Raw genomic sequence first — 13403 nt, 5'->3', positions numbered from 1 at the left:
TAGTTTTCATCAATATAAATTTAAAGTTTTACTAAAAAATATTTATCATAAGCAACAAAAGAAATAAGAAGCTTAAGTACTTATGGTCTATATTTATCCTACTATTCCATTTACCAATAACTTTATTTACCAACAAATTTCATTTGCCAATAAATTTATTTATGTAAATAAATTATAACATTATTTATGGACTTTATTCCACTTGTGCGAATTTTCATACATTTCTCTGTAGAAATACTGTGTTCCATAACCATTTGGTATGTTACAAAGTTAGTAGTATATGCACCATATTCCAAATTTCTTTTTAAATTCCAAAAAATTTCCATTTCCAAAACACATCTGGTCCCAGGATTTTGGATAAGAGAATGTGGGCCTGTAATTCCTACCTTAGAGATTTGTTGTGAAGACCCAATAAGATAATTAATATAAAATGCCTGGCATGGAGTAAATGTTCATTAAACAGAGTAATTGCTGTTATTACTATTCCATTCCCCTACTCCTAAAAGGAACATGTAGGACAAGGTCTTTTTGAAGTTAATAAGTTGACCTTGCATGGGTAATAATAAGCATTCTTCAAATTTTATCACCCTAAGAGATCCTTTGGCAATATGCCACTGATATGGACCAGATTATCTCGTAAATCTTCATCCAAGAGATCGAAGCGTTTCCCAAATTGGAGGATAGAAAACCGGTCTGCTACAACAAGCTACAATGTGGTTTATAAAATACATATACCTCCAGTTAGCCTTTATTTTATTCGACAAAGAAACATAATTGCTTATCTGCCTGCTAACCATTTCCTCAGCTCCCTCTGCCATAAACACCCCCATAAACAATGATTTAATCTTCCTTGTGAGCAAGGATTTATTCTTAATCCTCTGTGTATACCCTTAGCTGCTGTTGTAAAACCTTGAACATAGCTGAATAAATATAACTGGCATTTTGTTTTATAAGTAAAGTTTGCTTTATGAATTTGTGGTGTCTATAAGATTTATTGCTTTCATTATAAAAGGCATATAATAACTACGTAGAATATATGGAAAATATTACTTATACTTTATAAAAAGAAAATAAACTCACCTCCAATCTTACAACCAGTGATAATCACTCTTAATGTTTGTGTCCTTTCAAAGCTATCTATTGTCCTAAACTGTGAACCTTGTGAGAGTAGGAACCGTGTACATTCATTCCAGTGCTCCACTCTGTGCTCCGCACCTCCCAGCAGCAGGTATATAACAGATTTAAAGAAAACACACATATATTCAAGGACCACGCTATATCCATGGAGGGGGCGGGGGGGGGGGGGTTGTGAAGCCGTTTGGCCATGTTATTTTTAATTAACACTATATTGGGAGCATTTTCCCATATCTGTCCTATTTGATCTCACCAAATCTGATTTCCTACTCATTCAGCTTATCCTCTTTACTTCTAGGACTTGCTACTCCCCGGCCCCGGGTCATGTTATCCTGCAGCCCCTCTGACCAGCCTTCCTTTCCGTCTTGTCTTCACAGCTCCTCCATCACGACTGCCCCTCTTATTTCCCATTAGCTCATGGCCCAGCTCTCTCCTAGCTTCCCTTGCCATCATGTGAACCCATATATAACCTGACTGGCGATGATTCCCATTCTCCACTGAGCATGGCTGTTGGATGCGGGTGAGCTAAAGTTGTGTAGGAGAGGCCTGAAATGGAGAGAGTCTCAGCGGGGAGGCAAACAGCAGCAACTCCATCCTTGAGTAGAGAGGAGAAGGATGGGCTCTCTGTCCTCAGTATTATCTAATCTTATAGGATTAGTCACCAAAACAGGTGTGAACTGAGAAATGCCTGGAGTCACTGTTCTGCCCTGGAAATCTCAGCCAGGCACACGATTAATTGATATAGAAGCCACCAGAAGACAATAAACTATATTGTGAGCCAGACTCTAGGAACTAGGCTTATGTAATTAAATTTGTGGACCCTATTCCTATATCAGGCTTTTTCTGTCATTTTTACAAAAGTCTAATGAAAGATAGAATTCTCCTTCCTCTCCCAAATAATATGCTTTACATTAGCTGTTAATTTATCTAGGGATAGTAAGAAAAAAATATCATCTATCTTTAGCTTTCTAAAATGTTACCCTCAAGTGGCTAGGTGTGATCTGAGTTTTTTGCGTGTTTCTGTTCATTCTAAGCAGCATTCATGGGCCCTTTCATTGGGAGTTTCATGCCTTTCATTGACAATGAGATATTTCATCCTTCTATTTTTCTGTAGTGTTTCCTCTCCTCCATTCCTTCTATTCTCTCCTTCTTGGAACTCCTCTTTGATTTTCTTCAAATGTTTGGTGATTCTTGGTTGTGTCATGTTTGCATTTTCAATTGCCTGTTAGCCTGCCTACAGTCTGCGTACTTACCTATTTATTGTTTTCTGCTTCCTACGGTTCTTGGGGAGAGGTAGGACATGCTACCAGACTGGGTAGACCATTAGCAATTTCTCCGGGCCTGGGAACTCCCGTTTTCTTTTGGGATACACATGCCTCTTGGGTACTACCCTGCTGGTAATGCCCAAGTGGTCCTTTTCACAGGAATTGTCTTTTCTGTTTGCTGCATTGCACAGGTGGAAGGAGGAACTTGATTGTTCCTTCGGCTGTAATGTTACTCAGATCACACTAAATGTTGGATTGGGACTGTCTCCTGCTCCCCGTATCCACTTTCCCCAAGCTTGGAGCAATATTGAAGCCTCTCTCACGATTTATAGGTGTCCTCTTCATTAAGGTTGGACAGTGGTTCCCTCCTTCCGTGTCATCCCAATCCTACTTTCTGTCTTTCAGCAGTTCCCCCAGAATTTTTCGTTCATTTAGAGTAATTCATCTTGTAAGTCAGCATCATCTTCAGATATTATATATATTGATGTATATGCTTTATATATAATATATATATATTGACATATATATTTTAGGTTAGTTTTAGGGTTTAGACCAGGAGAGGAAGTCTAAAGAACATGTTTTTACTGCCATCTGGACCCAGCATCGTTGTGGAAGTTCTCAAGCATGTTTAACAGATGTACTACACTTCAGATAAAATCATTTGTAGAGGATCAATATATTAAGCAGGTAAAAGCAAAACTGATCTAGTTGAAGTAGAGAAAGTGACTGTGAATATGAACTCACTGGAATCCCTTTCGCTCTCCACTGCACCTCCTGAACCTTCCAGGGAATCTTGCAACTCTGCAGAACAGTTTAAAAACCACTGACATGATTTATAGTCCAGAGGTGTCTGACCTGTAATAGGTTCTTAATAAATGGGAGCCATCATTATTACTACTATTAAAAACCTTGCCTCTCGACCTTCCCCAGCCCCAGGGCTTCCAGAAGTCCTGGTACCAACTTCTACTTTGTACTGGCAGTCCCATCTTGGCGAGAAAAAAGTAAGAAAACTATTTCAGAGAATCAGCAGCAAGTGAGCACCTAGTAAATATGCGTGAAGTGTTCTCCGGGGCCTCACGTTTTAACCTTGCTTAATCCCCTCAATGACCTGTGAGACAAGTGTTTTGATCTCCAGGACCTGATGAAGAAATAGAGGCTCAGACACACATAGAAGGATACACACAATACTAAATGTGTGAGAAATGCCCATTTACTTTATTTTTTCAATTTAATTCAAACCAGCTCCTAGCACGATTCCACTGCAATGTCAGGAAATGGCATCTAAACCGTTCAGGGGCTTTCCTCGCAGGATTTTGGATCATGGCCCATGTACCAAAGCATGGAGAGGGCCTGTCCTCTCCTCTCTCTTCGATGTGCACAAGAATCTGGTAGATGCCTGTTTTCTGTACCAGAAAAGTTTCCTCTGGATTGGGACATGCCATGGCTCTGTGTGATGTAGGATGTCGAGGATCTTTGAGAGGCTGGGGTGCCAGCCCCTAGGATTCAGAATTTCAAGATATACCTCACTGCACAGTCATCCTCCCTGAGCGCTGGCTTCTTTCTCCGGCCTCTGCAGTGAGCACAAGCAGATCTCTCTGGATCTGCTTTCCCCCCAAACACCCCTTTTTTAGTGACAGGGAGGTATTTGTCTCTTCCTTCCTATTGCCCTCAAAGAGTCTCCCTTTCTCCTTTCCTCCTAATGACACCTGGCAGAATCTAGCAGAATTTGAACTTCTGTAAAAGAAAAGCTGCTCTGGACTTCCCGACCTTGGGCAGTAGCTGGCAACTGTCATCACTCCATGCGGTCATGTCTTTGTCTACGGCGCAGCTGCTGAGGGGCGTGACAGGTCTCACCCGGAGGCTCCCAGTGCAGCGTGCCCAGATCCATTTCAAGCCTCCGCGGGAGGAGCTCAGGACCATGGATGTTGCCGTTGGGCTCACCTCCTGCTTCCTGTGTTTCCTCCTGCCATCGGGCTGGGTCCTATCGCATCTGGAGAGCTACAAGAAGTGGGAGTGAAGGGGGCTGTCCTGTCCCTCACCCTGTGACCTGACCACCCCTGGCCTCTCCTGATCATGTCTGCTGCATCCCTGGCTGATCTTCTCAGGATCATGTCCTTCAATTACAATGACCTCTTCTGCAGTCATGACCTCTCCATTTCTCCATGGTGACATCCTGGGACCACATATATTGGTTTATAAGGCCCTACTTGGTAGGGCCCTCCTTGTAACAATAAAGTCTATTTAAACCTTGAAAAAAAGAAAAAAGAAAGAAAAGCTGCTCCGTGGAAATGTCTGCTTTCCTTGTGCAAAAAAAATGCTGAGGCAAGAAAATACCAAGAGTCTTCTTAGCAAGGGAGTGGTAAGCACAGGATATGGAGAATATGAAAAATTGATTCTCAGTGAATATTCCTGCCGCAAAAATTGGGTAACTGAACAATCCAAAGCCCACAGCAGTAAGAGGCAGAGCTAGGACTCACATCCAGTTCAATAGAACACGTATGTACTCCCATTGCCTCAAGGCAGGCGCCCCAGGGCAGGGGAGAGGGACAGCTGCAGATTCCAGCTGAGAGTGGCCCCCTGGCTACTCTGATGGAGATCGCCAGTGGATGAGATCCTGCGACTTGAGTCTTAACAGCGATGGGATGGCAATCCAAACCCACACCTATCTCACCTACAGAGGGACATTCCATCATCTTACACTGATAAACACCGTGTGTCCTGAGGATAGAATCCAAATTATTCTAATCTTGGAATTTCCATATGGTTTATGCTTACGTAAAGCTGTGCTTGCCAGAAACACAGTGGCAGCACTGTCAAAGAGCATTTAAATGGAACAAACCTAGGCAGCTTTGCAAACGGTAATACACGCATTATGTAAGGGAGAAGTAAACATAATGACTTTGTACACATGGATGTGCTTTCAGGAGATTCTTGAATTATATTCCTTTGAACAATAATTCCATTTTTCTAGATGGAAGACTTACTTGAATCCTGTTTCAACCAAAAATTTTATTTTGTTCTAAATTAATTTACTTGCAATTTTTTATTACTCAGAAATCGATTTTTTAATGGCTAAGGAGTTAAATCACTGAGAAAACAGCCCCTGAATTTTGGATCTATCTTTATTTTTATATTTACAGTAGAATTTTTATATTGACCTCAACTGTCAAAAACACATTAAAAATAAAAAAGCAAGGATGGGGGAGGTGGCATGAGCCCTTTGAACAGCCAAAATAGGGTTTGTAACATTCAGGTTTTCATAAGTGAGACCCTTGGACCCACAATCTTTGTGGTTACCACAGTTCTAAACATCTCGGACTAAACATCTTAAACACGTCATATAAATTATGGAAAAAATTCAAGAAGACTGAAAGTACAAAGAAAAACTCTCCTGAAGATCTATCACCCAAAGAATACCACTGTTCACGTTTTCACCTCTTTCTTTTGGGGTGTTGTCTACATATGTTTCACACTTCCACCATCATTACTCTTGCCTGTTTCTTTCGCAGTCATGGGCTACTGTTGCAGTCTCTTTTTTGCTAACTTTTTTTTTTAAGATTTTATTTATTTATTTGAGAGAGCCAGCACAAGTGGGGGAAGGGGCAGAGGGACAAGCAGACTCCCTGCTGAGCAGGGAGCCCGACACAGGGCTCTATCCCAGGACCCTGAGATAATGATCTGAGCTGAAGACAGATGCTTAACCAACTGAGCCATCCAGGCGCCCCTGCTTTCTTTCTTTTTTTTTTTTTTTAAGATTTATTCATTTATTTTAGAGAGAGAGAGTGTGTATGAGTGTGTGCACATGCAAGTGGGGAGAGGGACAGAGGGAGAAAATCCAAGCAGAGTCCCCACTGAGCTTGGGTCCCCCTGCAAGGCTCAATCTCATGACCCGGATGATCATGACCTGAGCTGAAATCAGGAGTCGGGCACTTAGCCACCTGAGCCACCAGGTATCCTTCTGCTTTCTTTTTCTATAAATTTGACTTTAGATAACTCATATAAATAGAATTCTACAATATTTGCCTTTTTGTGACTGGCTTATTTCACTTAGTATAATGTCCTCAAGGTCCATCTAGGTTGTAGCTTATGACAGGGATCTCCTTCGTTTTTAAGGCTGAATAATATTCCATATATATATATATACACATATATATATATACACTAAATTTTATTCATTCATCCATTGGTGGACATTTGGGTTACTTGTACCTCTTGGTTATTGTGAATAGTGAACACGGATGTGCAAATATCTCTTTGAGATCCTGCTTTCAAATCCTTTGCAAGGATTGTGGGGTCATATGATGGTTCTAATTTTAATTTTTTGAGAAGCCTCCACACTATTTTCCACAGTGGTATAACCCATTTTTTTAAATAGAAGAAATGGCAAAGAAATATTCTGTTTGTAGAGGGTCATGTTGGACCAACACCCTAGATTCACAAGGGGCAGGAATTCACTTCCCCAGCTTCCATTGTCTCCATTCCTTTTCCTAACAAAGCCCTGATTTGGGTCAGGTGTTCATTCTTCCTTCAGAAGTTTCAATGGAATTTGACCTTATCCTCAGCTTTGGAAATGTATCTTTCTTACTCTAAACCCCTCTCAGTAATCCTACTACCTTGCCACTGAATAGTTTAGGAACTCAGACTTCAGTCACACACAGTACAGCTTTCCCTTGAGGAGTGTTATTGGTAGAGGAGCAGGTAGGTGACCTAAGGTGGATCAGATTGAAGGGAGAGCTTTCTGTAGTATGATTGGGTGAAAGGTTTTCTTTTTCTTCTGTAGAATATGAACAAAGAAACATATGTCCCCATTGGCTCCTGTAAATCATTTATTAACAATGAGAGCCCTAGTCTGGAGACAAAACTGATACACAAAGGAAGACTAAACCAAGAGAATATCAAATAAATGGAGTGGAGCCTTCGTGGCTTTGGGCTTGGACTGCCTGAGCTAAACTCCGTCACTGTTTAAGCTAGTTTGAACTGGATTTTTTTGTACCTGGCAGCCCACAGCATCTTACCTGATATAATAGTCTATGCTGTTCAGCGAACTTTGGAGAAAACTTTGAGAATCAACTATCTATCTCATAGCTCTGAGGTCTGACAACTGCTTCTGTTGCAATTCCTCTTTATACATTGGCTGGTCCCACAACCAACCTGGGGACGTCATGCCTCAGCACATTTGAAAAGTCTGACAGAAGGCTTCCATTGTGTTGCTGAGGGTTAGGTGAGGAAAGGGGTTATCCCTCCTGCCAGGAGATGGCCTGTGACAAGATCTAATGTAGAGGAGCAGAGGTTGTGCCTTGGTGGTACCTTTGGAGTGCCTGCAGGAATACTGCTGGCCCATAATGTTCTTCTATGTGAATTAGGGGGGAAATGCCCTTCCCAAGACACTTTACTTCCATATGATGATAAACTGTCATAATACAGTGATTTTGTTAGCACAAAACATTTTTCTTTCATTTGCCAGAAAATCGTCATAATGAATATACAAGTGTATGCTATCTAGGGTGTAAATAGCTCTCTCTTAGACCTGGCACCACTGTGCATGGCACCATCTGGACAAAGGAACATGACAGCCTATTAGAGACAGAACACAGAATGCAGAACAGATGAGAAAGCTGGTGGAGACGTACTTACAGTCCATTTACTTTTAGTTCAGACATGATTTTGATGGGTAAACAACTTTTAACAAGTAAACTGGGGAGATGAGGCTTTTTTTAAACTTTTTATTTTAAAATAATTTCAGACTTACAAAAAAGGTGCCAAAGGAAAAAAAAAAACAACAACCAACAACTCATCACTGAAAAGTAAAAATCACTTCTCATGTATCCTTCACCCAGCTTCACAACGTACATAAAGATAGTACGATTAAAGGGGTGCCTGGGTGGCTCAGTCAGTTAAGTGTCTGCCTTCAGCTCAGGTCATGATCCCAGGGTCCTGGGAGGGAGCCCCACGTTGGGCTCCCTGCTCAGCGGGGAGCCCTGCTTCTCCCTCTCCTTCTGCCTGCCGCTCCCCCTGCTTGTGCTCTCTCTCTCTCTCTGTCAAATAAATTAATTAATTAACTTTAAAAAGATAGTATCATTATGAAAATCAGGAAATTAACTCTGATATCATACTATTAACTAATATACAGATCTTATTCAAATGTTACTAATTGTCACACAAATGTTTTTTGGTTTTTTATGGTCCTGGATCCAATCCAGAATCACACAGTGCATTTAGTTCTCATATTTTCTTATATTCTTATATATTCTCGTATTTCTTTTCTCATATTTTCTTCAATCTAATGTAGTTCCTCAGTGTTTCTTTGTCTTTTATGACATTGACACTTTTGGAGAGTACTGGCCAGTTATTTTGTAGAATGACCTTCAAGTTGAGTATACCTAATGTCCTCATGATTAAATTCAGGTTATAGGTTTTTGGCAAGAATACCACAGAAGTGATGCTGTGCCCTTCTCAGTACATCATTTCAGGAGTCACAAGATGTTTGTATGTTAAGTTTCATTACATGCTTATGGTGCTTTGTGCCTGGTTTCTCCACTATAAAGTTACTCCTCCTCTCTTTATAATTAATAAATATCTTGTGTTGAGATACTTTGAAAATATGCATATATCCTGTTTCTTATCAAACTTTGTCCCACTAATTTTACTACCTGTTGATAATTCTTACCTACAGCAATTATTAGTGTCGTATTGGCCAAATGGTGAGATCAAGATCTGAGCTTTAAAATTAAGTTTGGAAAGACTCCCCAGAAGTAGGTGAGAAACGTGTTGCAATCCAAGAGAATAATCTACTGACTAAGAGCAGGAGTTTTGCAGTCAGACAGATCGAAACTCAAATATTGGCGCCACTGGATATTAGCTGTGTGATTCTAAGCAAATTAACTTCTCGAGCATCAATTCCCTTATTGGTAAAATAAAGATTATGGAGTCTAGTTTATAGAGTTTTTGTAGTGAATATAATAAATATAAAGCACTTTGCACAGTGTCTGGCACATGATAAATGCTCAGTAAAATTTAGCTATTGTTATAATGATAATGATTATTGTTATTGTGATGAAGAGGCTCAGGACAAATCTTCCCCAAAAAGCCACTTTAGCATGCAGACTGTTTTGAGCTGAAGGCAATCATGACCTTGTAGGCTCAGGGCGCCCAAGTGCCTCAGTGGTTAAGCATATGCCTTCAGCTCAGGTCATGATCCCGGATTGAGCACCACATCAGGCTCCCTGCTCAGCAGGGAGTCTGCTTCTCCAACTGACCCTCCCCCTTCTCGTGCTCTCTCTCTCAAACAAATAAATAAAATCTTAAAAAAAAAAAAAAAAAAGACCTTGTGGGCTCAAGAGAAACTTTTGCCCCTCCTTTAACCATGTAGAAGAATCTTAAATTAGGGATCTTTCCCAGAATAAAAGTTATTAGCAGAAACAAATTTTATTTGAATGTGCCATCTATATGGCAAGGCAAACATCTAATATGGATGAAATCATTCCTATCATAGAGGAGAAACAGTACAATCAGAAACATTTCACAATGCTTCCTGATCAGGGAAAGGAATGCCTGCTCTATGGCTTTGGACCAGCATTGACTTTACATCTTTCATTTTTTCCCTTTCCAAATGGGACACTGAGGTTATTTGTCTCTGTTTGCTACTGCATATTTGAGGATGAGAAAGGAGCAGAGGACAGATAGCTCTTCTTCTTAGCTTATAAATTACTCAACCAAAAAGAACCACATGTGTACCAGATGGAGATGCCTGAACATCTCCCAATGCTTTTAGCTGGATTCAGTGACTTTGGATAACATTCTCAGGGGTAGGTTGGGGAAGAATTTATTCTATATGTGGGAGGAAAGTGCAAGGGAAATTTATTGGCCAGAGGGCAAATTGTGACAGACTGACCATGTATTTTCCAAGCTCATTTCTTTTTCCTCCTAGGCACTAAGTTAAACTACATTTCTCAGCCTCTCCTACAATTAGATGGGGGCCACCTGCTTGAGTTCTGGCCAATGAGATGTGGGCAAAGTTGCTATATGGTACTCCTAGGCCTAGTCCATGAAACATCCCCCACAATCCTCTACTCTTTTTTGTCCCTCATCTGCAAGCCTGATGTCAACATCTAGGGCAATACTAGGTTCCTAAAAGACTGCACAGAGCAGAAACCCCCAGCTGACCACATTGAACTCTTTGTGAGCAACAAATAAATGTTTATTGTATTAAGTCACTGAGATTTTGCAATTATTTATTACAGAAACTAGTGTTAATTATGCTGACTAATTTAACATGCTGTTATACAACAAATGGGCAGCTAAATGTTTATTCAGAGATTCCAGACCTATTAAATGCATTATTTCAGTTAGATGATTGTAGACCAGTCAATTTGATAAATAAATTTTAATTTTCTAAAGGTTGCCTTTTGGGCACAAATATACCCACCCATAATGGAATAATGGATGTCATGTCTGAATGTGCCTGAGGGGTGGGCTACAAAGGGATGCCAAATGAAGTGGGTTAAGCCTTAAAGTGAGTAAAGCCTAGGTCCAGTCCTGAGTCCAAGATCACAGATGGTCTATCATCCAAAGTCCAAACAGGGGAAGAGAAACCATCCTGGGTGTTTAGAAGAGAGACACTGTGGTGCGGGAAAGAGGAAGAGGCAGAGAGACTAATTAAAGGACAGTGAGGCAATGCAAACATTAGCAATGGCATGAAGCTACCACCAGCCTTCGACTGTAGAACGCAGGGAGAAGGTGGCTTAATTGGAGCCCAGGGCTTAAGATCACCAGCAGAAGAGACCATCAAGACAGACACATCCCCATAGGTGCTGGAGAGCTTGGAAGAGGGGCAGCAGCTTCAGAGAGCCACCCAAGGATAGGAGAGGGAGATTCTACCATTCCATCACCAGTGCCTCCCACTGACTAACCGCCAGCTGGAAGGCAAGTGACCCGAGAAAAACAACCTTACAGGAGCCAGTCCTCCTGCCTTATTGAGCAGGGTAGGCAGACCACAGCAAAGGATCTGAGCACACAAATGCGTAGGACATCCAGAAACTGGGAAAAACAGGAAGAGATGTAGAACACTCTATTCTCAATAAAATCAAAGCTCACGGGTTAGAGCAACTTAAAAGAGCATTGTAATCAAAGGTGGGACATTTTTAAATGTTCTTGCTCCTCAGAGATTCTATTCTAGTTGTTGTGATTTAAGTTATCACTTTTTCATTTTTATTCTAGGTCATGGAAGAGCCGGCGTGTGGGGGAACTTTTATTCTTATGTCCAAATATGTAATCTACTCAGATGTAGCTTCTTTCTCCTTCAGTTCTCGTAAGCAAATTTGATTAAGCATCAGAAAACTGCAGAAGTGGAAGCTGGGACAAAGTCTGGCCCTGCTACTTAGCAGCTCTGTGATAATGGGCAGACCACTTAACTGACTTCTGCAGCATAGACTTCTTCTATTTTCCTCATCTCTCAAGTGGACACAAGAATACTTTCTTACTTATCTCATTGGCTTATTGGAATAATCATAGTTTTTGTTCATTTAGGTTGGTTGGTTCGTTGGTTGGTTTTAATGAGACGATGTATGCGAAATACTGGTATACAGAAAAGTATGATATAATGTTGGAACATTATACATATTAATATGTCTCCCAGTCTGTCTCCCTACCATTCCATCCTTTATTTTGAGGATCAGCTTTACTGAGATGTACATTAAATATAACCAATTTCATCAAGGTAAGTATACAATTCAATGAGTTTTGACCAATGCATATAGCTATGTAACCACGACCACAATCATGATACAGAATCCATTGCCCCCAAAATTATCCCTAGTGCCCCTTTGCACTTTTATACTTTGAGTCAATACGTATCCAAGAGAAATGAAAACATACGTCCACACAAAAATTTGTATGTAAGTGTTCATAGTAGCATTATTGATAATAGCCCAAAAGTGGAAACAACACAAATGTCTATTAACTAACGAATGGATAAGTAATATGCCTGCCATATCCATGCAGTGGAATATTGTTCAGCCACAAAAAGAAATGGACTGATGCATGCTACGACATGGATGAGCCTTGAAAATATTGTGTTAAGCAAAAGAAACCAGTCACAAAGATCACACACTGTATGATTTCGTTATGTGAAATGTCCAGAATAGGCAAATCTATAGATAGAAAGCAGATTAGTGTTTGAGTGGGACCAGGGGTTAAGGGGAAATAGAGAGTATTTGCAAATAGGTATGGGTTTCTTTGCGGGGTGGTAAAAATGTTCTAAAATTGATTTTGGTGATGGTTGCACAATTCTGTGGATATATTAAAAACCATTGAATTGTATCCTCTAAATGGGTGAATTGTATGGAATATAATTATATCTCCATTAAGTTCTTACCAAAATGCTCATTCAGGAATTAAAGGAAATCCAAAACAAAGGCAAAATTTCAACCACAATATTTCATTATAATTTTTGTTTACTATTTTTCTTCAAAGTTACAAGAGCATTTCTATAAATTAAAACAAAGAAAGATACACCATCCACAATCTTAATATCCTAAGAAAGCAAACTGTTTTATTTCTTGTCCCTTCCTCACCTCATCTTTGAGTATGTTTGCTTGGTTTATAGTCATCAGTGGTACAGACATGATTAGTAGGTTGCTTTCATCAGTTAATATTACATGATGAACATTTTTCCATCTTGCTACATAGTCTTCCTTGTGATCATTTTGAAAAATATATGTCATTCCACCTAACTGACCACATTCCTCCATTTACTCAGACACCCATGCCGGAAACCTGAGCCATATCTATGTTGTTCCTGCCACTACTCCAGTGCAGAACAGTGTACTCTTCTGCCTAAATTACTGCAAAGGTTTTGTAACTGGTACCCTGGCTTTCTGGTGGTCTTCTAGCGATCCATCCTCCACACAGCAGCCAGGCCCACGACTAGCGTCTTCAGTGATCCCAACCAACTATGTATTAGACACCAAACCACTCCAATGGTTCACAAAGCCCTTCAGGTTTGGG

General features: G+C 40.4%; 1 protein-coding gene and 1 long non-coding RNA gene across 2 annotated transcripts in view; both read left to right on the top strand.

The window, feature by feature from the left end:
• The window catches only part of LOC123846659 (uncharacterized), a 28969-nt gene extending 17276 nt beyond the window's left edge, over positions 1–11693 (top strand). Inside the window, exon 3 of the long non-coding RNA XR_006791346.3 lies at positions 11616–11693. This is a non-coding gene — a long non-coding RNA (uncharacterized LOC123846659). The remainder of the gene's footprint in view (positions 1–11615) is intronic.
• LOC123846660 (cytochrome c oxidase subunit 8A, mitochondrial-like) lies at positions 3992–4640 on the top strand. The gene has a single exon (XM_045878387.3). It carries the CDS (start codon positions 4207–4209, stop codon positions 4414–4416), a length of 210 nt encoding a protein of 69 aa, XP_045734343.1. The 5' UTR covers positions 3992–4206; the 3' UTR covers positions 4417–4640.
• Positions 11694–13403: the final 1710 nt, after the last annotated feature.

The sequence above is a fragment of the Mirounga angustirostris genome, unplaced genomic scaffold, assembly GCF_029215605.1.
Source record: "Mirounga angustirostris isolate CCGP_5_RB_7025 unplaced genomic scaffold, mMirAng1.0.hap1 SCAF_6, whole genome shotgun sequence".
NCBI classification, from domain to species: domain Eukaryota; kingdom Metazoa; phylum Chordata; class Mammalia; order Carnivora; family Phocidae; genus Mirounga; species Mirounga angustirostris.
This window is presented reverse-complemented; position numbering and strand designations above follow the sequence as displayed.

Bases quoted from the DNA above. Each gene is read 5' to 3' on its own strand.
- LOC123846660 (XM_045878387.3), top strand. From the start codon at position 4,207: ATGTCTTTGTCTACGGCGCAGCTGCTGAGGGGCGTGACAGGTCTCACC.